Source organism: Lygodium microphyllum, chromosome 16 (assembly GCF_053477565.2).
Source record: "Lygodium microphyllum isolate KBCC chromosome 16, Lygodium_microphyllum_v1.1.10, whole genome shotgun sequence".
Lineage (NCBI taxonomy): Eukaryota > Viridiplantae > Streptophyta > Polypodiopsida > Schizaeales > Lygodiaceae > Lygodium > Lygodium microphyllum.
Genome location: NC_141150.1, coordinates 91753656 through 91780178, shown reverse-complemented (window position 1 = coordinate 91780178; position 26523 = coordinate 91753656). Strand labels below are relative to the sequence as shown.

At 41.5% G+C, this 26523-nt stretch overlaps 1 protein-coding gene across 2 annotated transcripts in view; it reads right to left on the bottom strand.

Annotated features, from left to right (window-relative positions):
• LOC148023114 (calcium-dependent protein kinase 8-like) overlaps positions 1 to 25708 on the bottom strand; it is a 44863-nt gene extending 19155 nt beyond the window's left edge. The window contains exons 1-7 of one of the 2 annotated variants that reach the window (XM_087696112.1): positions 24541 to 25708; positions 24326 to 24449; positions 24061 to 24204; positions 23840 to 23992; positions 23356 to 23468; positions 23103 to 23270; positions 20493 to 22893 (exon numbers count right to left, since the gene is read on the bottom strand). In XM_087696112.1, the coding sequence (XP_087552238.1) occupies positions 22819 to 22893; positions 23103 to 23270; positions 23356 to 23468; positions 23840 to 23992; positions 24061 to 24204; positions 24326 to 24449; positions 24541 to 25047 (1284 nt within the window). In that variant the 5' untranslated portion in view covers positions 25048 to 25708 and the 3' untranslated portion in view covers positions 20493 to 22818. Of the gene's footprint in view, positions 1 to 20492; positions 22894 to 23102; positions 23271 to 23355; positions 23469 to 23839; positions 23993 to 24060; positions 24205 to 24325; positions 24450 to 24540 lie in introns of those variants that run through there. The other variant, XM_087696111.1, reaches the window with a different exon arrangement.
• Between the last annotated feature and the right edge of the window lie 815 nt (positions 25709 to 26523).

Genomic DNA, 26523 nt, shown 5'->3' with positions numbered 1-26523 from the left:
AATACACTTTGCTTGCAACACTTTTTTGTGCATATAGTTCTTCCAGTCAAGTTCATATAGCATATGTAGAATCCAAACCTTCAATGTTGAACAACAAGGCATCAGAAATCGATAGCTCTATGGTTGAGCGTGCAAGCTCATTTAACTCATCCCAATAGTCCTGATCCATGTCCGCGGGCTTTGCCCCTTTGGTTTTGATCGGCTTTGCCTGCTTCTTTTGTAATAGGATATTGTAGCACTACTTTTGCCAAACTGCAAAATTGTGTGCACCTTCCAGCTTCTTTATGTGCATCAGATTACTGCTGTCATTGCTGCCAGCCATGATTTCCTGCCCAAATGTGACCAAAAAACCAGCAAATGCAGGCCCAAACTGTCACCCAAGTGACCAAGGTACAAACAAGTACCAATCAGCAATAAATGACCATGCAGAAGCACACATTTCAGATCTCTAATTAAATTTTCAGAAGCACCAAACAATGTGCTACAGCATTATCCAACTGATTACAGCTGTTCCAAGGGCATATGCATCACATTACATGAGGAATCCCAAAATTTCAACTGCAATTTCTGTTGTGCATGTACCCATGGGCATAAAATTTGACACGAGCGGTCAAAAGCCCCAAAATTTTGTGCTCAAAGCATCAAACACACATCTGCATTTCCTCTGTCACGCATAGGACAGGTCAGTTTTGCCAAAATAGAGCAATTTCAGCAAAACCCCCAAATTTTACCAAGTGTTGATGTTCAAATTGCGCGGAATTCAACCTGCATGTACATAAAATGCCCAAATGCTGCACTGATTTTGCTCAAACTGCAAAAGCTCCAAATTGCACAGGGTCCAATGTGCGTCAATGTCGAGAAATTGGGTAAATTTCACCCCTATTTGCACATGTACATAAGAAGCCCCAAATGTCGGGGCCAAAATGTCACAAATTCCTTCAATTCTGAGACAAATTTGCTTGTCCTACATCACAATCCCCAAATCTTGGAAAAGCCCCAAGTTTTATGGGCCCAATGTTGAGAAAATTCACTCAGATGAGCAAAATTTCAATAATTGTGGTGAAATTCCCAATTCAAATGTGCACAATGTTTGCAATTTTTGACACAGATGCCTCAATTTTGCATGAACAATACTCAGTCTAGAGAAGCCCCAAATTTCTAGGCCAAGATTGCACAGATTTGGCCCTTTTGTGCCTAGCGCGCGAAACCCCATCAATGGGTAAAAAAAATCTCAAAAAAACTATTGATTTTTACAAAAAATTCTGACGAGTCCGTTGACCCGCCAAGGGTCATGTGACTGACAACCCGCTGGCGGTCGTCCCCTGCATGTCATGTCATCAACGCCCACTGCAATTGCCGTCAGCAGAAGTAATCCCACCAACTACCGGTCAATGCCTCGCTGGTCGTCGACACAGCAATAAAGTCACCCATCACGCGCCCGGTCCACGCCTACTCCAATAGATTGCCCTTGCACTTGTCGCCTGGTCTCCAGCACCTGTCACGAAGACCGTTTCGCGTCGCATTCAGGTCGCCTCGTCACCTGTCACGCAACTCGACTGTCTGTTTGTCTGCTCGCCACGTGTCGCCTGCTCCTCAACAATCCACAAGACTGTTTCATGAGACTCTGCATGTCGCCAGCTCCTCTCAACAGTCCACAAGACTATTACATGAGACTGTTACGCTTGTTGATCTACCCCTCTACAGCTTGCGTGAGCCATTGGCTCTGATACCAGTTTGTAGGGGCCGATAAGGCACGGAGATCGAGACAGACAGTCGTTACGCGCAGTGAGACACAGAATGAGAGAGAGAGAGAGAGAGAGAGAGAGAGAGAGAGAGAGCAGAGTAGAGAGTGAGCACATTTTCAGGTACAATGACGAGAGAGTACCTTTAGGTTTTTAGATAGATATATATGTGTAAGTACAAGTACTAAGGGTGTATTCACACCCAAGCACATTTAAAAGGCACGAGACCTTTGTTCCCAATATCGAGTATATGGGTCTTGCTCTTATGATGAATAGAGATTATATTCGTATGTGAATCAATCACTACATGCATACAACGACAGCATGGCATACCAAGCAAGACATCACAATTCTCAAGTGGAGCAATAAAGAACTCTTTACTATCCACATATCCCTAAATATGCAACCGTAGCTTTCCAATGAGCGGTGTGACAGGTTCTGCATAGCCTTTGCATGCCATTCCAACTTCCCCCATGAATCCCATCTCATCCTCTCTAATACCTACACGAGTTGCTATATCTATAGAGATGAAGTTGGCTCATGCATCATTATCAAAGAATATTAACGCATGCTAATCTCTAATTTTGCCCCATGCTTTGTATAACTCAATAGTATCATCATTAAGCTGATTAGTAACAATATCCGATATTAGTCCAACTAATGTTTTGCGCCTCCTATCCTTGGGATCTCCTTGATTTTTTGATTTTCCAACTTATTGCCTATTGGGACAATCCTTAGAAATGTAACCCTCATGTTCACAAATAAAGCATTTATTTGTGTTGGGGGTAATCAATGCCTAGCTACCCGTGTATTACTATATTAACAGTACCCGCACACCTATATATTGCAAGTGGTAGGTGCTTATCACTATTACTTCATTCTTTATTCCTTCAATGACATTTGAATAAAGGGAAGGCTGGTCACACATTATGACTATTGGAGTTCCCACAACCTCTCTCTCTCTCTCTCTCTCGTGTGCTTCCACTCTGAGCTCACTCCCTTCAATCGCAATCATTAATTCCCTACATTGTGCAAGTGATTTTCATCCCTTTCTTTGCTATTTTGGTCTCTTTTCAAGCTGATTTTCAGATCTGCCTCTTTCCTTAACCTTTGTTAACTTTTTATTTAGCTTCTCCCAACTCTCTTCAAAGCTTAAATCTTTCCCGTACTACAAAGCATCTGTCATAGCAGCAATCTCTATGAGCTAAAACATGCTAGAAACTATGGATTTAATGCAAAAATCCATGATTTCTTTCGGTAACCCACATACAAACTTTTTCAATAGCTCATAAAGAGGAACTGGATGATAAGAAGTGACAGGCAGCAATGCATCCTAAAAATTCTTGTTGCATTGCTCTAAATTCTCACATTCCTTTGCATTAAGCTTACTCCAAGTTGTCACGATGTCCACCTTAAAAGTACTTGGTCAACCAATTCAATGCAAACATTTGCTCGGATTGTACCCATGTTGACGGTGCTATTCCTTGCATTAAGAGCGTGGACTACCACTGCAATATATTCCCCTTTAAGAGCATGGCTACCTTCCAAATTTTAAAGGATTTGATGAGGTTTTCCCCTAAATAGACTGCATCAAAACTACTAAATGAAAGTCAAAGCTTTGAATCTATCTTGTACAGTACTAAAGGACTCAAAACTTCACTCCTTTTTCACACTCATCATAGTCTTTTGCTACCCCTTTGGGAATCAAGTTGTCATACGCTAGTAGTTGCAAAAAGGATACATTTGTAGTATTTGCATCATGACCAAGACCAAAAGAAGCATTTGCATAACCAACACTCATTCCTTAATAAACTTGGACATTGGACATCCTATTGGCCCCAAGACTGCTGCCCCTTTTGATATTTCCTTAACTTTGATTGCTAATGGAATGAGTACAAGCTGAAATTCCACAATCTTCTTTGTTATTCCAAAAGCCCCTTGCTGTAATAACAATCAACGAACAATTCAGGCCATATGCCCCTTGACTTTTTACCCAGGACTTGCACAATTGGAACCACAAACTTTGCCAAATGCTAAAATTTATAGTTAATGGGCTGCCATTTGAATTCCCTAACAATTACACAAATTTCAGGTGCTGAATTCAATGTAAAATGCCTTCTCCTATTGGCATAGATCCCAAGGTTGCTGTCAAACCCTAGTTTTTGCAGAAATCTAGGATTTACAACAAGAATCCTCCTGATGTCCACCAAATATGGCTGAGATTTGCTCCAAATGGCTGAGAAATGCTAATATCTTTTAAGAAATTACTAGAGAAGGTGATAAAAAGCCAAGATGAGAGAGAGATCTGATTTTCTTCGCAAGAAAACCCTAAAATTTGCCTACTGTCTGCTCCAATCTCCATTTAATGCAATCAGCTACTGTTAAGCACCTCCAAAATCCTATCACTTGATCAATAATGCTACTGCAAGCCCTTAGAAGGTGTCTCCCTACCATCCCTTGCTTGCTGAGACCCCAAATGGCTGTCTTCTGCAGCAAATTGATGTTCCCCGATCAAAAAATGGACCAGCAACTCCCTCTCTCTCTCTCTCTCTCTCTCTCTCTCTCTCTCTCTCTCCCCCAAGCTGTAAACTAAATGAATGGCTAACACCCAAGCCCCAAAAACGTTTTCAGTTTCATGGACATTTTTGCCAAGTAGCAATCTTCTATATTCATTTTTCAGCGTTATCCAATCATTTAATTAATTTTCAAAATTAAATCATCCTAAAATTAATTTAGCCCTCCTCATATAACCCAAAATTGAATGTGCCCATCCATAATTAAATTCGCCACTATACTTATTCGCCAAACAATTGTGCTAGGATTAAAACTAACACCAATTGATCCCCAAAGCCCAGCTAGCACAACTTACTACAACTTTTGCCTTTGACACCCACTGTATCCTCAAATTCATTTGCCTGTTGCCATGAAATAACTGCCATGTGCATCACATGTGCTAAACAACCTTGCACATTTGATTAATAACTTAATCAAATGTTATCAATAAGATTAAAGCATCTTAAAATTTCACGTTCCTATGATAGACCTCCCCCTTGAAATCCTTGCAATTATTCTCGATTGCACTACATTGTGCCAAAAGAAAAGCATACTGCACTAGAATTTCCATAAGGCATCATAGTCACAACATTAGCCACTATTGTCCAACCATGCTACATGCCCCAAATCTTGCTAAAAATTCCCAGCCAGCATAAACATAAGGTAATACTGAGAATCATCCTAGAACTGTTACTAAAAACCCATTGGATACATCCATAACTCATGTTTCTCAATTGTTCTGACTCCAAAACCATAGTAAAGTATATTCTCAGCATAAACCGAGGCTAAAATTGTCAATGGCATTTACTAACATGCCGTTGTTCATGGAACCAACTGTAAACCATTGAAAACTAAGCATAATCTAATCATAAATTGATATTTGCTGCTTTGAGAACTGATCATAAACTACTGCAAATGTGACCCTAAACTAATCGCAAATTGATTGGCAATTGATTCAAAACTGATTCCAAAAGTGACCATAAACGGTGTTGAGATATCGAGCTCCACTCGTGATATGCCAGGGTGACCGTTGTGCATTTATGTCACCGACGTGTTAGTTGCAAATGCGGTTGGTACACCGCCCATGAATAATAGCTACATGATAGCTATCCTTATCTACTCTAGTTCGTGGCTCAGTTAGTATGCCACCTTAGTTAGTTGAGTTTGGTTTGAGACCCATATATAGGGTTCTTCTATTTCTTTGGATAAGAGTTCTTTTTTGCTTACACAACTAAGAAGAGAAAAACAGTTTTCAGCCTCCATCTTTGTGTGTATTCCCCCATTGTGCAAGCAAGAAAGCTACAAGTGAGACTCCTTCCTTCTCTCCCACAATCTTGACATGGTATCAGAGCCTTGTTCGTGGTAAGGAGCTCAAGAAAGCAAACCAAGCTCGCGGTGTTCTGGTAAGAGGAGCAGTGTTGCTTTCATTTTCTGTTTTGGGAGCAGATCTCTGCAGGTAGCACAGCCGGAAATTGCAAGAGTGCATTATCTCAGGTTGAGAAGCCCTTCGCGGTGAAGCAAGAGGGCACTATATGCTGCGGGAGAGGCTTTAGCCCTTGGCGACCCTCTTTTTTTTATTTGAGGCCATTTCGGGGCCTATTTTGGAGGCAGAAGTTTTCTGCACGCACTCAGGAAAATGCCCAGTTTTATGCTGTGCGACTACTGTTCTACAGATCGGTGAAAAGTTGCTGTAAAAATTGCATCGTATGCTTGTGTGCAGAGACATTGGGAGTTACAGAATGATCATTGTTGCCTGTTGATGCAAAATCGTCACTAGGAAGTGATTGTGTGGTCAAATACCACTTTCGTCAGTTTTGCAGATTAGCCCTTGTGAGGCTGAAGCTGTGTTCTTTGCAGTAACAGAACTTTTTGCAGTGTTCTGTAATGGCGTCTGATTCTCTCTCACAGATTGTCACTAAAAAGCTTGACAAGAACAAATTCCAAGCATGGAAGTTTAGAATGACGAATTTCCTTATGGGAAAAGGATATTGGAAATTTGTTGCAGGAAATGAAGAAGAACCAATTCTTCCTGATGTTCCCAATCAACAGCAAATGCAGGCATTTAAAGCATGGCATAAGAGAGCCAGGAAAGTTATGTACTGGCTGTCTATCAATATTTCAGACTCTATGATTGTGCATATTCAAGATGCAAGTACACCAAAGGAGGCATGGGATACTTTGTCAAAAATGTATAGCACAAATACGCAAGCCAGAAAAATGCAGCTCAAGCAAGAGTTGCATAATGTGCAAAGAGGAAATATGAGCATCAATGACTACCACATGAAGATGAAGAAGATTGCAGATGCACTTGCTTCCATTGGGTCGCCAGTGCAAGATGATGATTTAGTTTCTGTGACCTTGAATGGTCTAGGAAAGAATTATGCACAGTTTCGGACATCCATTTCAGTTCGTGAAAGATTTCCTGATTTTGGGGAGTTGATTGCTTTTCTAATTTCTGAGGAGCAGAGAAATGGTGGTGCATCTTCTTCAGGAGGAACTTCAAAAGAAGCTGTCTTCTACTCAAATGCTGGAAGAGGTAGAGGCAGAGGTAGAGGAGGCCGATTTGGAGGCCGTGATAGAAATCAGAATATGCAGCAAATTTAAGAAAATCAATCCTATGGAGGAGAACGTGGTAACTCTAGAGGCAGGGGGAGCCAAAGAGGTCGTGGTGGATGGCAAAGAGGCCAAAATGCAAACAGTAATGTTGAATGCTACTACTGTGGTAAAATGGGTCATATGACTAAAGACTGCTATAAAAAACAGAATGACATCATGAATGGAAAACTGCAACAAGGGAATTATGCATCTTTTAGTAGACAGAGATGAGCATTTGTTTATGGTGCAGCACATGAACAATTCTGTGACAAGTGCAGAAGAAAGCAATGATGTATGGTATATTGACTCAGGTGCATCAAACCACATGACAGGTCATGCAGAATGGATGAAGGATGCAAGGAAAATGAAAAAACCAGGATTTGTGGAGACTGGTGATGATACTGCATATCCTATTGTGTAGATTGGAAAAATTTCTTTGTCTATGCAGGATGGGAAAAAGAAATACATGTCCGATGTATTTCATGTCCTGAACATCACCAAGAATCTAGTTTCTATTGGTCAAATGGTTGAACAGGGCTTGCAGGTCAGATTTAATCCTCATGGATGCTTTGTTGAGGATATGAAAAATAAAGATCGCTTGATAGCAAAAGAAAAGAAGAAGGGCAGAATGTTTACGTTGGACGCAGACATGTCTGAATTGAGTGCAGCAATGTTTGCACATGGGACGGGTGTAGTTGCAGATATTGATATCTGGCATAAACGCATTGGTCATGTTAATGTACAGCGACTTAAATCAATGCAGGCCCAAAATATTGTTGCAGGATTGCCCAAATTCAAGATTGCAGAAATGCATAAGATATGTGAAGCCTGTCAATTTGGAAAACAGGCAAGGAAACCATTTCCTAGACATGTTCAAGAGAGTAAGAAGCCATGGAATTAATCCACTCTGATGTGTGGACTACTAAAGCTGCATCTCTTGGAGGCTATCATTATTTTGTCACTTTTATTGATGACTATAGCAGAAAAGTTTGGGTGTATTTTATGAAAAAGAAAAGTGAAGTGATTGGGCATTTCAAAACTCTTAAAGCTATGGTTGAAAAAGAAACAGGCCTGCAAATAAAATGCCTAAGGTCAGATGGAGGGGGAGAGTACCTCTCAAATGAGTTTGCAAGGTTCCTGCAGGAGCATGGCATAAAGCAGCAATATTCATGCAGTCATATCCCACAACAAAATGGAATTGCAGAAAGAAAAAACATGCATATTGGAGAGGTATCTCGCGCCATGCTCAATGAAAAAGACTTGTCAGATTTTTATTGGGTTGAAGCAGTTGCTACAGCAGTCTACACAATGAACAGGACTCCCACTGCAGCAATACATGGAATGACTCCAGAGAAGAGGTATACTGGTAGGAAACCAGATATTTCTCATTTGAAAATTTTTGGTTGCATTGCCTATGTACATGTGCCAAATGAGTTGAGATCCAAGTTGGATCCAAAAGCTGAGAAGTGCATCTTTATTGGTTACTCTCTGCAGCAAAAAGGGTATAGATGCTATAACCCTTCTACTCGTAAGTTTACAGTGAGCAGAGATGTTTTTTATGAGATGAGTAGCTGGTATAAACCAGTAAATGTGATTGATGATGTAGATGCACAAAACGGTAATGCTGCACAGAATTCTCAGTAGCAGTCACAAGATATTAGTGGACCTGGAGCGTCCTCTAGCAGTGGTTCACATTCTTCGCCATGGACAGGCAGATTGAGATCATGAGAATCTTCTGAAGGCAGCGCAAATAGTGGTATACAAGTATCACGAAAAGGAAAAAAGAAGGTAGATCAGCCCATGCTTGATGTGAATGCAGGTCACTCTTATGTGGATGGTGAATCCAGTGGCTTAGAACAGAGCATTGATGATGAGTTGGGTATTCCTTCTATTGTTACACCTGGAGTAAGGAAGACCAAGGATGTTTTGAGAGCACCTGGGAGTGAACCTACTTTGCGCAGGTCTACGAGAGCTAGGTATCCTGTGGATAGGCTGAAATATGATGGATTTACAGCCATTCACTATGCATATATGGTCAAAGTGATACAGGAACCAGAACCCACTTCTTTTGAGCAAGCCATGGGAAAAGAAAAATGGGAGAAAGCCATGGATGAAGAAATGGATGCCTTGGAAGCAAATGCTACATGGGAATTGGTACCTTTGCCTAAAGGTAAGAATGCAATTGGCTGTAAGTGGGTTTATAAGGTGAAGCACAATGCAGATGGTTCTGTGAACAGATACAAGGTAAGATTAGTAGTCAAGGGGTATGCACAAACATATGGCATTGACTATGAAGAAACATTCAGTCCGGTTGCAAGGATGGCAACCGTAAGAGCAGTCATTGCTATGGCTGCATCAAAGGAATGGTCTTTACATCAGATGGATGTAAAGAATGCATTCTTGCATGGTGACTTGCAAGAAGAGGTCTATATGGAGCAGCCACCAGGTTATGTGCATGATGTTCATCCTGAGTTTGTTTGCATGTTGAAGAAAGCCTTGTATGGCTTGAAGCAAGCACCTAGAGCATGGTCTGACAAGATAGGACAGTATCTTGTCACTATTGGCTTTCAGATTTCCAAGGCAGATTTCTCACTTTATGTGAGAAAAACAGAGAAAGGTATTATGCTACTTGTCATTTATGTTGATGATTTGATTATGACAGGTGACAGTGATGAAGATATCCTTCATGTGAAAATGCTATTGAAGCAGAAGTCTGAGATGAATGATTTGGAAGAGCTACGTTATTTCTTGGGCATTGAGGTGATTAGATCACCAAGTGGGATATAGCTCTTGCAGAGGCAGTATGGATTGGACATGCTGTCCAAATATGGAATGACAAGCTGTAAGCCTATTTCAGTTCCTTTGGAGCAGAATGTGAAGCTGAGCGCAGATGCAGGTGAGCTTCTGGAAGACCCTACTATGTACAGACGCATAGTAGGAAGCTTGATTTATATGACTATTACCATGCCAGATTTGAGCTATACTGTTGGATTGGTAAGTCAGTTTATGCAGGCTCCAAGGAAACCGCATTTGGATGCGGCTAGGCGCATACTCAGGTATGTGAAGTCCACATTGTAGTATGGACTATTTTATGAAACTGGGGTTCAGATACAGTTGTATGGATACACTGATGCTGATTGGGCTGGTAGCATTTCTGATAGACGTTCAACCAGTGGATATGTGTTCTCTTTTGGGAGTGCTGCAGTCACTTGGAGCAGCAAGAAACAGCCTACAGTTGCCTTGTCGAGCACAGAGGCTAAGTACAGGGGTGCAGCAATGGCTGCATGTGAGGTAGCTTGGTTGCATAAGCTACTTTATGATATGCATCAGCCTACAGATGGGCCAGTTGTCATTTATTGTGATAACATGAGTAGTATACACTTGGCAAATAACCCAGTCTATCATGCTAGAACAAAGCACATTGAGATGCATTATCACTATGTGCGGGAGAGGGTTTTACTAGGTCTTATTGATCTAGTTTATGTCAGTACAGAGGATCAGGTAGTTGACATATTTACGAAGGCATTGGGCGCAAAGAAGCTGCGCAAGTTCAGAGACTTGCTTGGTGTGCAGGAATTGGGATTGAGCTCGAGAGGGAGTGTTGAGATATCGAGCTCCACTCGTGATATGCCAGGGTGACCGTTGTGCATTTATGTCACCGACGTGTTAGTTGCAAATGCGGTTGGTACACCGCCCATGAATAATAGCTACATGATAGCTATCCTTATCTACTCTAGTTCGTGGCTCAGTTAGCATGCCACCTTAGTTAGTTGAGTTTGGTTTGAGACCCATATATACGGTTCTTCTATTTCTTTGGATAAGAGTTCTTTTTGGCTTACACAACTAAGAAGAGAAAAACAGTTTTCAGCCTCCACCTTTGTGTGTATTCCCCCATTGTGCAAGTAAGAAAGCTACAAGTAAGACTCCTTCCTTCTCTCCCACAATCTTGACAAACGGTTCTCAAACTGATCAACAACTGCACTGAAACTAATCAAAACTTAATCTTAAAACTGAGGTAAAAACTCATGCCCAACTAATCATGATTTGATCCCAAATTGATGCAAAAGTATAGTTTCAGAGCCATGGTAATAACCATACTCATTCGCATATATCTCACAGTGACTAGTATACTGAGTAGTGACCCCACGGCAAACATTGTCAACACAATACCTTGGATGTAGGCTGAATACATTCAAGATCCACTATATACGGCAGCTATTTATAACTGGAGGAGTAGAGTGCTACCTCTCCCTTGAGCATCAAGTAATACTCTAGATCCATGCTCTACTGAACCTTACTAAGTCTAAACTGAAGTCGGCTCTAAGTAAAAGGTATCTAGGTAAAGCTGCAATAACTGAGAATGGCCTGCCAAGTCATCCTCTTCCATCCACTTTGCATCTATTAGTAAAACAATGTTAAAGCTTCACCAAGAAGCACATGGAAACTTTACCTCTAACTTTACTTGCCTTGAAACCTCCACTAGGTTGTAGGCATTTTTTCCCCTTAAGCATTGTGATACTTTATACTTTCACATTGTTGCAATTCCAACTTAACAAATATGCAACATTGCATCTTGTTGACTAGCCCCTCATGTGTACCTAACATGCCAGGAGCATCAGATACATAAGGAAACATTCTTGTTGGCATACTTTGGACCATTGCAATGTGACTATGCATAGGAATTTGCATACTACCAATCATACCAAGATACATTTTTTTCATACATTGTATACATTACTAGTAGCATTTTTTCTCATGAACAATACTGTATGGAACATTTACATGACCAGTATTAATACAATGAGTCCAAACATAGTGAGCTGCATATATGCATTGCCAATCTTGCCACTTTGTGCCCAAACATCATGCCAACATTATTATACATGGGGTTATGCATATTAGCAGCCATACTCGGGTACATTGGGCCTTACACATTATGCATTGGTTGCTCCATATGATAAGGAGTTGTGTCATACATCCTGGTATGTGGTCCCTGATCCACCAAAGCATGGAAACTAGTGCCACCACCAAAGTAACCTAGCTGCCCCACAATTACATGCATATCCTGTTATTCAAAAAACATTGGATTGACACTTCCAAGCTGGCCTTGCATATGTATCAATTGCCCGATTGGTATCATTTGCTTATGCTCACTACTCACATTTAGAACATCATGCTGCTATATTGGCTCTTCCTTCGGTGCATCTTGATGTCCTAAAGTTCTTGAAGACAATTTCCTCTTGTTACCTCTGTTGCCTTGCTTTAAGGGGTTCAAAAAGTGCACGAACTAAGGATTGTTTACCAATTGCATAAACATTCCAGCTACTGTCCTCGGCTGATCTTTAAACTGGTCATCAATTTCCTCTTTCTCTTGCTGATCATCAGCTTCAAAACACCTAGAAGGACCCACATGTTGGTCAAAACCAACATTCTCAACTTGTTGCCCATGCTATGTGTCTTGTCCAAGATCAAGCATTGCATTTTTCCCAACACTTCGTGAATTTTCAGATTTAAGAGGCATCATCCCTGCTTTTGGTCCCGTCTCACTATCTGAAGACATTCTTGCTGTAATGCTCACCTAAATACAATTTCAGCACTAAAGCAAATCTTCTGACCTTCAATCAAGTATCTCAGGCCCACCAAGTCAAGGGATTGAGTGGTGTCCCAGCACTATCTAAAGACATCCTGCTACAGTGCTCAGCCATATACAATTTCAGCACTAAAGCAAATCTTCTGACCTTCAATCAGGTATCTCGGGCCCACCAAGTCAAGGGAACAATGAAACAATGAAACCTCGCTTCCTTCTTTGAGAGGGTGGTAATTCTCTAATGAAGCACTTAATTACAGCAATCAACAAATAAACATATATTGAAATGCACTATTTACCTTAATAATCTTGGACATTGGACACCTTATTGGCCCCAAAACTAGCACCCCTTTCGATATTTATTTAACTTCGATTGATAATGGAATGAGTAGAAGCTGAGATTCCACAATCTCCTTTGCTATTTCAAAAGCCCCTTGTTGTAATAACAATCAACAAGCAATTTAGGCAATTTGCCCCTTGATATTTTTTTCCCAAGACTTGCAAAATTAGAACTACAAACGAGCCAAATGTTGCTCCAATTTTCCATGAATAGGCTAGCATTTGAGTTCCTTGACAATTACACAAATTTCAAGTGCTGAATTCAGTGTCATATGCCTTCTCCTATTGGCACGGGTCCCGAGGCCACTATCAAGCCCTAATTTCTTCGAAAATTTGGGGTTTACAACAGAAATCCTTTTGCTGTCCACCAAATATGATTGAGGTCTGCTCCAAATGGCTAAGAAATGTTGAGATCTTCTGAGAAATTAATGAAAAAGTTGAGAGAGCCAAGATGAGAGAGAATTCTGATTTTCTTCATAAGAAAACCCTAAAATTTACCAATTGCCTACTCCTACCTGCATTTAATGTAATCACCTACTGCGAGGGCATCTCCAAAATGTTGTCACCTGATCATCAATGCTATTGCCAGCCTTCGGAAGTTATCTCTTTGTTGTCCCCTACTTGTTGTTGAGGCCCCCAAATGTCTTTTACAACAAATTGTTGTTCTCTAATTAAGAAATGAACCAGTAGCTCTCTCTCTCTCTCTCTCTCTCAGACTGTAAACTAATCGAATGGCCGAGACCTAGCCCCCCAAAAACGTTTTCTCAGTTTGCATGGGCGTTTTTGCCAAGTGGCAACCTTCCAAACCCATTTTTCAGCATTATCCAACCATTCAATTAATTTTTAGAATTACATTATCCTAAAAATTAATTTCAACCCTACTAACCTTGCCCAAAATTGAATATGCCCATCCATAATTAAATTGGCTAGGCCATTTGCAACCTAGAGTGGTCCCCACCCTTTGATAAACCTTAAGACTAGCATTAGTTAATTAATTAATATCGGTCTCTAGTATCACCATCGACACTTATTGACCAAACAACTATACTAGGGTTAAAACTAACACCAACTGACCCCCAAACACGCACTACATCCTTAGGGTCCTTGGCCTGTTGCCGTGAAATAACTGCCATGTGTATCACACATGCTAAACAACCTTTCACATACGATTAATAACTTAATCAAATCTTATCAGCAACATTAAAGCATCTTAAAATTTCACATCCCTGTGACAAGCACTTCCATGATGGCCTTGCATTTGCATTACTTGCCCCATAAGTACCAACTATATTTCTTTGTTAGCTTCTTTGGGAGCTTCAAGTGAAGGCTTTGGCACTATCTTCAGTGCACCTTACTGTCCTAAAGGTGTAGAAAATGACATCTTCTTCTTCTCCTTGCCCTTGCTATCCTTCGTAGAAGCATTCAAAAATTGAACAAACTAGAGATCCTTTGTCAATTCAGTAAAGAGATTTGTTGTTGCTCTCATACAATTGTTGATATGGTCATCAAATTCCTCTTCTCCTTGCTAGTCACATCAGCATCGAAGACCCTGCATCTTGACCAACAACGATACTTTTAGCTTGTTGTCCATTATGTCAGCCTTGTCCAAGATCAAGCATTGAATTTCCTTCTCCCCCATGTGAATGTCCATATTGAGAGGCATCATCACTGCTTGATTCCATCTCGTTGTACAAAGACATCTTGCTTTAATTTCTTAGTTGAGCACAAAATCAGCACTAGCACAAAGCTTTTGGCCTACAATCAAGTGCCTTCCACCACGTCAAAGGATTGAGTGTTATCCCGGCAATGAAACCATGAACAAACCTTCTTTCTCGAAGAGGGTGGTAAAACATGATCAAGTACTTAATTATAACATTAACAAATTAACATAAATTGAAATGCACACTTTACCATAACATTCTTGGACATTGGACACACTGTTAATGTTACAAGGATGTGAAAATTTGATGCTTTGCTTATGCTTAATTGACATTTGATTAAAAGATTAATCAAATGTGCAATTAAAAGATGCACATGTATTGCACATGAGGGGTGCAAGCTACTTTTTCACAGTTGAAGGCCGAAGGACCTTGTGAAAAAGATAGGTGTCAAAGGCAAAAGTTGTAACAAGTTACACTTGTTAGATTCTAGGTGAATTTTGGTGTCAATTTGCCCCTCGAACCATTAATTGGCTATTAAGTGTCAGTGGTGACACTAGGGACTAGGCATTAATTAATGGATTAATGCATGTCCAAGGGTCAATTAATGCATGGGACCACTTTGGGTTGCAAATGCCCTAGCCAATTAATTTTTGGATAGGCAAGGTCAAATTTTTGGGCATGGATTAAGAGCTAAATTAATTTTCAGAATTAATTAATTCTGAAAATTAATTAAACGATTGGAAATAGCTGAAAATAGATTAAGAAAGCTGCCACTTGGCAAAACTTTCCCATGCAAGTGGGAGAAAGGCTAAATAGGGCTGAAGGGAGAGGGAAATCTCATTGTTTTCATTTTGGAGCTGTTGGAAAGAGATGTTGGATTGTTACTGCCAGCTTTTGGGGCCATTTCCCAGCCATTGGAGACCATTTTGGAGATGGAGCTTGCATATTCTTGACCTTGGGAAGCTGGCAATTGCTTCTGATGCACTTTCTCCTGAAGATCACAGTCTCTGATGCTCCTATTGTTGTAGGTGCATCCGTTTGGGGCTAGTACAGCAGAGCAGCAACTGATTTTAATCAGTTTTCTTCGCGACAAATCTCAGACTTTTGTCTCTCTACAGCATTCTCTCGTCTCCTTCAGCCTATGCTCAACCATTCTCAGCAATTCTTAGCCATTCAGAGAAGATCTCAACCATTTTTTGTGGGCTGATCTGTAATTTCTGCAATAAACCCTAATTTACAGCAGAAATTAGGGTTTAGCAGTCACCTTGGGATCCGTGCCAAAGATTGAAGGCTCAAGGGACTGAAATCAGCAGCTGATAATTGAAGATTATCAAGGGATTTCAAGAGTCAGCCCATCCCAAATTGATTTGGGGCAGCATTTGACCAGCCAAGGGTCAAATTGGAGAAGAAGTCGTAGGTGAATCAAGGGGCAAATGACCCAAAAGGCTTGCTAAGTCATTTATGACAGCAAGAGCAATTGGTTAGCAAGAGGAGATTAAAAAATCTCAAGTTGTACTCCTTCCAATTGAATGAAAGCTAAAGAAATACCGCAAGGGGCGCCAGTTTTGGGGCCAACAAGGAGTCTACTATCCAAGAATGTTATGGTAAAGTGTGTATTTCATTTTATGTGCATTTATTTATTGCTGTAATTAACTCTGAAATCAGGTTATCACCACTCATTCTAAGAAGGAAGGCTAGTTTCAGTTAATCCCAAAACTGGTGTCTCTTGCGGTACTTCTTTAACTTGTATTGCCATTGGATGGAGTACAACTAAGATTTCTAAATCTCCTTTGCTCATCCAAAAGCCCCTTGCTATCACAATCAAACAATAAGTCTTCTAGGTAATTTGCCACTTGATCTTCACCCCGAACTTGTATAAGTTGGACCCTTGATTGGCCAAATGCTGCCCCAAATCAAATGGGATGGGCTGGCATCTAAATTCCTTGGCAATTCCTTGAATTCCAACCATTTATTTCAGTAGACAATGCGATCTATTGGCACGTGTCCCAAGGTGGCTGGTAAACCCTAATTTTTGCTAAGAACTAGGGTTCACAACAAAGATATCATTGCTATCCACCAAATCTATTGAGAAACTCTTCAAATGGCTGAAAAATGCTAAGATACTTAGAGAATGGACTAGAGAAGGTGAGAGAATGTTGAGGAGAGAGAAATTTCAGAGTTTCCACGTGGAAAAACCCCTAAAAATGTCTGCTGCCTGCTCTGATTATGAGTGCGCAACGAAAGAGAAACATGAACACAAAGAGTAGGAGAGAGAGAGAGAGAGAGAGAGAGAGAGAGAGGAAGCAGAAGATAAAGGAAGAATACTACACTAATTGAAGAAGAATGATGATACAATGAAGATGGACTGATCAATTCATGCATGCAGCCCAAAGTGTTAGTGAGGGCACCAAATCACATTGATGACGATGGCAACACCAAATGAGGAGTGTCAGAGTATACACCTACAAATGGAAAACTCGAGACTAAAGAGTATGTGTGTGTCTACCAAGTGGGAGGGTGTGGCTATAAGTAACCAGAAGACCAAAAAACTTATCAACCTGCACCTACAGGGGCCATAAATGCTGGCCTACCGGCAATAAATGCTGGTCACTCTTTGAAAAATACCCAAAAAAATAGGGACACCCCAGAAAAATCCCAAATGGCAATGGCAATGTTTGACAGGTATAAGCAAACTATGGAAACCAGAAATTAACCTAGGAATACACACAAGAAGCTGACAATTGAAGAAAATGCACCTAAACTACCAAAGCTCCTATGTCTTCGCCAAACTTTGGCAATAGCTCACAAAGATGACAGACTGATCAAAATTCATTAATTCTAAAAATTAAATTCAACCCTTCTGACACTGACAATTGAAGAAAATGCACCTAAACTACCAGAGCTCCTATGTCTCCGCCAAACTCTAGCAGTAGCTCATAGAGATGACAAATTGATCAAAATTAATTAATTCTGAAAATTGATTTCAGCCCTTCTGACCTCTAGAAAAACAGATTCTTATGGAGCCAGTTTTTGCACAATGGATACAATCCGCTCACGGCAAAGTCTCATATGGTTTTGACATTGACTATTTATTAGGAATTTCCTTCGACCCGGTCCAAAATGAAACCTGGTTTATAGATCAATAGAATTATTTGTTAATCGCATTGGGTCTGTTGCTTAGCCGAAAGCGATGAAAGCACTTTGTGGAACCCTGAAATTGGCGTGTTTAACGTTTATAACCTGTTGTCTTTTTTCATTATACTATAAAGTCAAGATTGCCTACAGTTGACTAATATGCCTACCCAAAATTAGATGTTCCCATCCATAATTTAGTTAGCTACACCATTTGCAACCCCAAGCAGTCCCTTGCCTTAATTGACCCTTGGACCGACACAAACTAATTACTTAGTGCCTACTGTCAGCAGAGTATTTGTCAGCTCATGTGTGAGTCTGAGCTTGATCTGAGCTGGGCATTTTTATTAGGTATTTTAGGTATTTTTCTGGTGTGGCATTTTATGCCAGTGGAGCATTTTATGCACCAGTCGGCCAGCATTAATGCTGTCCGACCAGCATTATTGCTCCCCACTTTTTCAGCCTATTTATACTCAGTGGCTCCTCCTCAGTCAGTCACTTCATTTCACCATCTGCAGACTCTGTGGAGAGAGGAGCCAGTGCCAGTGCCCACGCACCCAGTGACTCACTGTTGTATGCGACTGTCTCGTGTTCAGATATATGGATTCCATTTCCCGTGCATACATCTGAGTTCTCATCTGTATCGTGTTCTTTTCTTTTCTCTTTTTGTCTTGTGTTTCAGCAGTTTATTTCAACACATGTTTATGCTTCCACCGCTGCTCCACTTCTGACATGGTATCAGTTTTCAGGATTTGTGTTTCTGCTGTGTTTTCTTGCTGATTTCAGGACTGTTTTTACCCCTGCTGATCAGACGACTGCTGTCGCAGCCAGGCGACCTGTTCTAGGGCTGTTTTCAGCCTGCGTTTTTTGCAGTTTTGCCATCGCCTGCTGCCTCCGCACCCTCTGCTGACTACGCACCCTCTGCTGCCTGCGTTTTTCATCTGCAACTGCTGGCGACAGCTTTCTACCTGTTTTTCTGCAGTTTACAGTCTGCATTTTGCTGATTCAGCATCTCTCGTGACTGGGTGACTGTTCCTTCAGGCCGTTTTTGCTGTTTTTGGCAGTTTTTGACTGATTTTTTGACTTTCTGCAGCAGATTTTGTCTTCTATTAATCAGATTTTGGGTTATCTTGCATGTGAACTCTCATTTTCTGTAGTCTGTGCTTGTGTTTTGGCTGTGTTTCCTCTCTAAATTCCATCTCTTCTCTACTTCTCTTCTTATCCTCTCCATATGGCTCCTCCGTGCACTTCCACTGATGATAAGTTACATGGACCTAATTATCTCACATGGAGTGTTGTCATGAAAGCTTGGTTTGTGCAGACGCGGCTATGGTACATTGTCTGTGGAGCTATTGCTCGACCTCTCCGTCCTTTTCCTCTTCCTGAAGACTTTGATGAGGACAACCATGATGCATCCTTGAGATTACAGGGGCGGCTTTTGGCACATTATGGAGGTGAGGCTTATGTAGCTTCAGAGAGGGGTGACGGGAAGAAGAAGTCGAAGGCCCAGTGTTACCACTGTGGCAAGAAGGGACATTTGCGGAAGGACTGCAAGAAGTTAGCGGCTTCCAGGAAGAAGGAGCAGAAGACGAAGCGGGATGTTGACTCTACCGATGAGTCCTCTTCTTCATCAGACTCCGACTCAGATCTTCCGACCAAGGTGAAGTCCAAGGCGCGGAAGGGATCCTCTTCTTCGGATCGCGGGAAGGGCTTTGTGGCCCCTTCCTCGGCTACTTTCTAGTGGTGGTGATGAGGTCATCCCTCACGGCTCTCTTGTGCCAGAGAGGGAGTGTGAGCGGGTGTTCAGATGGGGCAGCCGCGCCTCATCTATATTTTTATACAGGTGCACAGGTTCCAGAGAGGGACGTCCCTGACGCATCGACTTCAGTCTGGCGGAATCAAATCCTGGAGCTGGGATTGACATCCAGGTTCATGCTGAGCTGGTTATTTGACAGAGAGCGGGAGGCTTTCGTCTGGAGCTCACATGAGGGGATACTTTGGCGGTCTGGCCAAAGGCGGGGACTCCATGGTCACATATGTTCAGAGGCATTTTTGACAGGCTGGTCTTGTATGCTACTGCGAGACATTGGTGATGGACACAGAGACATGCTATGATCTTCTCTATTTTTAGGTGTTTGGTACGATCGACATCGACATCAGGTTCTCTCCGAGGCACCTTGGTGGTGGCTTGATCACCCACTGCTTGGGTATCCATGGTTCTACTTGGTGGTTCTATGTTGTATAGTTTCTGATCCCTTTTCATTGTACTATTGTATTGTATCATATCACCCATGATCTGAGAGAGGGTGTCAGCAGAGTATTTGTCAGCTCATGTGTGAGTCTGAGCTTGATCTGAGCTGGGCATTTTTATTAGGTATTTTAGGTATTTTTCTGGTGTGGCATTTTATGCCAGTGGAGCATTTTATGCACCAGTCGGCCAGCATTAATGCTGTCCGACCAGCATTATTGCTCCCCACTTTTTCAGCCTATTTATACTCAGTGGCTCCTCCTCAGTCAGTCACTTCATTTCACCATCTGCAGACTCTGTGGAGAGAGGAGCCAGTGCCAGTGCCCACGCACCCAGTGACTCACTGTTGTATGCGACTGTCTCGTGTTCAGATATATGGATTCCATTTCCCGTGCATACATCTGAGTTCTCATCTGTATCGTGTTCTTTTCTTTTCTCTTTTTGTCTTGTGTTTCAGCAGTTTATTTCAACACATGTTTATGCTTCCACCGCTGCTCCACTTCTAACACCTACTTCCTAGTGTCACCACCACTGACATTTATTGGCCAATTAATTATACTTGGGCCAAACTAATACTAATTGACATCCAAAACCCAGCTAACATAACTTGCAACAATTTTGCCTTTGACACCGTTAACTTTCTCAGGGTCCCATGAAATAACTGCCATGTGCATCACATGTGCCTTACAACATTGCATATTTGAGTATTAAATTAATCAAATGTTACTAGCAAGAGCAAAGTATCCAAAAATTTCACATCCTCGAGACATTTACTCCAAACGTATAGCCACTAAAGCTTTCCTCATGGACCGCTTGTTGCTTGTAGCAAGGATGTGAGGAAATCAGTAAGGCAAAGCCTTCAAGTTATTGGGCATACCGAATGGCCTTTAATGTCATGGAAGCACAATGGTTGAGGTGGGCTTTATGTTATGAAAGTACAAAGGTGGAGGTGGGTGATGAAAATTTGACAAAAAAAGAAATTTGAGAGGTGAAATGGGATATTTGAGTTCCCTAGCTGGACGGCACTTTGTTATGAAGTATTTCCTCTAGCTCAGCCTTTCATATCTGCTTCCTGGAAACTGGCCAAATGTTAAATTAAAGATCTCAACTAGTCATGCACAAACCTCCTGTGGACAAAGGATAATGAGGCACGGAGCATGGTGACAGTTTCCAAGGAGAAAACCCAAACACTTGAGGGGCCTTGTCTTGGAGAGCTGGCAGACAGAGTTGTTGCTAAGTGGATTCTAAGAAGTATACATTACCCACAGGAGGATTGGAGTAGGCTTATCCAACAATAAAAACCCAAATATCATATCTCCTTGCCAGGTAGATGGAAGAAGTTCACAGACTAGATAATCCTTGTGAGTCTGGTCCAATTCACATTGGTGGGCAGCCACAACCAAACAAATGCAGTAACTTGGTCCCAAAATAAGCTAGAGCTGAAATGGGGACTCTCCAAATTCAGGACCACAATTCAGGCAGAGTTGGGCTTGATTTGGTTCTCTTTCATGTTTGATGATTTGTCTTTCTTAGGAAAAGTTCAGTAGCACTGGAAGCTCTAGCTAAAATGCATAAACAACACGTATGACATCTACTGAAGCCAAAACAGAGATCAGCTCCGCAGGTAGCAATTGTGGAAAAATACTGAGTGTCCTGGAATGATGCTGAGTGGGATCTTGATTGATATAAACCGTCATCATTTGTGGTAACCAAATACCAATATAGATCTAGCTTGATTTTCGTAGCCCTCCATAAAGTGGTCTGGACTAATGAGAAAGGCCTATCCATAGGGAAAGGAAGAGGATGGTTCCTACATGACCATTGAACTCCAGAATTGATAAGTCACCTTTTTATAGCCTGTCCTGCAAATGCTAAACCTAATTTATCAGAACACTACTTGCCTTCCCGTCTGTAATAAGGTGCAGGACTGGAACAAAATCCTCCTAGGCCTCTTCTCCCTCTTGAATGCTTGTTATTAGGAAACATTACTGGAGCCACTCATCGGACACTGGGCAGTCTTGAACTCTAGAAATGCTTACTGCTATACATTCTCTTCTTGGATTCCTGCTTGCAGGTGAAGCTAGCTAACAATGCGAAATTTCATAGGTTCAATGGAACCCTGCAAATGATGCAGGATCAGCTTGCTGAACAATGGAATGTGCTGTTGCTAGTGTTCTATTTGATAACAAGCTGAGAAGAAATGCCAATGTTGTTTTTCCACAGCTGCAGCTCAAACATGTCCCTTGTTTAAGACTCAGAGTGTAAAGCAAGATGTCTGTGAACTCAAGACAGACCTCAAATTTTTATCGTGGCAGCAGCATTGAAGATCAATATAGCCTCAATTGCTTCCACTACAAAATGCACAAGCTTGTTAGACATTTGGGATACCCCTTGCATGGGATGCATCTCATAAACATGATTGTCAATGTAGCTCTAATTACTGCTGCTGGTGTTGTGGCTTTATACTGGTAGTCCGTGTAGCTCTAACCACCCTGCACGATGCCCTATCTGCCCTCCAAGCCTTCTATTGACCCTGTCTGGCACAACCTCTTTCACCCTAACCTAATCTCAGCTTGTTATTCTTGAGCTACATGAGGTTGTCCTTTTACAGCTGTCGTTCAGTGAGATGACTTCTCCCTGACTGTTGCCTCACTTCCATCCAGAAAAAGATTTTATGTAATACTATTGATCAGGTAACAGTGAATGTACTGAAACCCTTCGGATCATGTTCAGTCTCTTGTTCAGCTTCTTAAAAAGATTCTATCTGTAATAGATAGATTGACAATAGACTAAGGGCTTTGAGAAATGTTTCTGTTTGGCTTTGGCTTTTTCCTCTTTCCCCAATACATGCGCCAAATGTAAAATCATTAGCTCAGGTGTTCCTCATGATCAAATGCAGTTTGCCATGCCACCTAATCCAGCAGCATTCTTGCGACAGGGAAGTGTGGTGATGATAAAACACTATGGCAGGCATAGGCCCAAAATGTGCATTAGTGACCTGAGGTTCCTCCGAGGACTAATGGGAAAATCTGCATCCTGGTAAGATTCAATGTACCTATCAATGGAAGTATGAACCTTAGCAACTACAACCTTAAATGTGGAAGGCAGAACAACACAGAGAATTCCAACTGCATTAAGCAAGCTTTCTGACAATCTGAATGGGTATATTGGTAAAAAGAGCGTTGTCATAATGGGGAAAAGCACACCAAACTCATGAGCATCAGAAATTCACAAGAGGTACTTACAGCCTCCATCAACTGTTGAATTTCATTATCAGCAAGCTGAGAACCAAGCTTGCGAAGACCTATCTTGAATTCTTCAAGACTTAAAGTCCCATTCTTATCAGTATCCATCATTTGAAACATATTCTTGAGTCCATCAACTTCCTCTCCAGACAGAAACTCTGCAATCACCTATTACAAAACTCCAACATTTGAAATGCTCAACTGCAAAGGCTACAATATAGCTTTGTGCCACAAAATAAGGTAGAAAACATACTTCTAGAGCCTTCTTCTTGAGCTTATTCATGGCTGAAAACTGCTTCAACCTTAAGCGAGCTTCACCAAGCGGAACCTCAGAGGCATGTTTTGCATTTTGCAACCAGGGATGATCTGCACAATGGAAATTATAAACCTTACAATGGTTAGTGGTGCAGCACTCTGAGACACCATAGCAGTTGATCCTTCAGCAAAAGCCACTCTAGATTAAGGAAAGCCCTATGATCCTAAGAATGGGTCACAACCGATGCAACCTGTCCTTGCAACCATGTAAGGGGCCAGAGACACATCCACAATGAACAATATCATGGGAACACAGGTGTCCTACCCATGGTGCCAAGGGCACTTGGACCCACTATTTTCATGGTTTGAGTCCAAGAGCCTATCATTTTGAAGAGCTCTAACCATGAAAATATCTTGGTAACTATGTAATATATATGAATTGACTTTTAGTGCTGAATGTAGCCCTGGATAGATTGATCTACCGAGAACTTGTTGAGCTGTTAGCCTTTGCCTGGGATCAGGTTCCAACATCTGACGAACCAAGGACTTAGCTTTTTCTGATACCTTAGGCCATGGATCTCTTCTGAAATCTAGCTTACCCCGCAAGATTGCCTGAGCAACTCCTTGCTCTGTCTCTGAAATTCAAAAGCAAGTCAGCAATCCTCATCAAGTTCACACAGTTTTCAAGAATAAAGAAGTTTACCTGCCCAGAAAGGAGGAACACCACACAATAAAATGTAGAGTATGACTCCTGCACTCCACACATCCACTTCTGGACCATAATTCCGTTTAAGCACCTCTGGAGCCATGTAATAAGGACTTCCTACAATCTCAGAAAACCTCTCACCTGCAACAATGGGAGAATATATGAACTGAGTTGCTAGTCATAATTATCCCTACTTGAATGAATGTTTGAATATCTGTATTCTTATTCCCTCATTTCTGACAGTGTCATTGCAGGAATGTACCAGGCTTGAAAAAGACAGATAGGCCAAAATCAATTGACTTAAGGGGTGAACTCTCCTTCTTGTTTGCGAAAAGAAAGTTTTCAGGCTTCAAATCTCGATGCATCACCCCATGCTTGTGGCATGCCTGTATCATAACTCAGACAGAAAGGACTTAGCTTGTGTCAGGCAACAAAAAGGTTATTATAATAACTGAATACCAGTGTCTTATATAGAACCTGGACAACTCCGACAATTGTGCGTGTTACACTTGCAGCTGCCCTCTCATGATAATGTCCACGAGCCACAATGCGATCGAAGAGCTCACCTCCTTCACAGTACTCCATGACCAAATGCACAGCGTTCTCATCCTCATACACGCCTTTGAGGCTAACTATGTTGGGAAGTGATGGCAAATGGTGCATTATCACAACCTCTCGTCGGACATCTTCTACATCCACAGCAGTGCGCAGCTTGCGTTTGGGTATGGACTTGCAGGCAAACAGCTCCTGTGTATCATTATCTGTACACAGATATGTGATGCCAAACTCACCCCGCCCCAGCTCTTTGCCCAATCTGTACCTGTCTGTGACGTTCTCCCCTTCATTGATGACAATGTTGCCTGGCAGATTCCGGAGCACAGTCAGTCTAGGAGCCCCTGCTGTATGGGAGGCCTTCACTTCAAAAGGGTTTGATCTGATTGTTTTTTTCCTTCTTGTGCCAGGAGCACCACAGCAGTTTCCCATGCTTCTGTACGGCAGGTCAGAAGCTTCTGAGCTTGGATGACTTCCTCTTGGCACAGAAACCCTAGTGCCGTGAGCTAGTTGAATATCCTGTTGGAGCAAAAACCCTAAATGCCTTTCCCTTTACTCTCTAAGTGCGCTCCCTTTTCTGGATTGTCTGCCAAGAAGGTGGTATGCATATATCCACTTGGTTAAATCTACGCCAGGTCTTTCGTTATGCCCTATGCCTACTCCTGAGCGATATTTTGGAAGCTACACACCCTACTGTCTTTCCATAACACACCGTCTTTCCTGTGATTGTCTTGATTAGGGAATGACATGCAAGCCTTTATGACTGCCCTGGGTGTGATTCCCCTTACGATACTTCCGTTGATCTTCTCTTTATCGAATGAGATGCAAGCCTTTACGCCTGCTTCTGTGGATGAGCTTCGCTTCCAAATACGGAGGCTGCACGAGGGAAAATATCGCGGCGGGCCTCGTGCTGGTCTCGAGGAGGAAAGCGATGGTCGAAGGATCGAAAGAGCGTCGCAGGGTGCCATGCTATGACGATGGCTGTCTCTGTCTCTCTGCGTGAATGGTCAAGTAAGCCGGCCACGACCCAGTAGAAGGTTGTTGCGGATACGCAGAATGGTCAAGCACCAAACTCTTTCTAGACACCCATTCCGGGTCAAAAATAAGAGACCCCATTATTTCTTATAGGTCCTTGTTTGTAAATAGCTCCCAAATGTTTTATTGGTGGAAGGCCAAGAGTTTAGAAAATGGGTCGAAATATTCTGATAATTTTTATGAGTGTTTTAAAACCGTTTTTTATTCCAAAAACATAATCTCTTTATCACCATGCTATTGTTTAACTTTTTTAAGCCAAAATTCTCTGGCCCCTAACACCCATAGAACCCCTAAAAAATGGTCACTCGACTAAGATTCACCCCTAATTTTTACCTTGTGTCTATTGCACTCTTTTATTAAAGAGTTGCCATGATTGCTTGGTTGCTTATGTCTAAAGTTCTAGATATGTATACTCTTGAAGAGTTAAAACCCTTCTAGATACCCATCACACCCTAAAAGACTTAACAAGTCTTGCTTGGTTGTCAACTTGTTGCCTTTGTCTTTTATTTCTAGATACCTATATACTCTTAAAGAGTTAAAACTAGTCTTGCCCATTTCCTTTATTTGTTATTTCTAGAAGCATGACATTAACCCTCTCTGCTTCCTCTTTCGTCTCTCCTAATGACTTCTGTGCAAGATGAAGCTTAAAAAGGCCATTTACTTTTGGAAATTTAACAAAAGTTCTATAATTATTTGTTGTTAGGTCACTTTTAGAATAGATTTACATGCTTGTTCTTGCTTTTCTTTTGAGAGAGAGAGAGAGAGAGAGAGAGAGAGAGCGCGCGCGCGTGTGTGTGTGTGTGAAACTTCTAGAATTATTTTGTTGTTAGCTCCTCTTTAGAATAGATTTGCATGTAAAACTTGTTCTTGTTT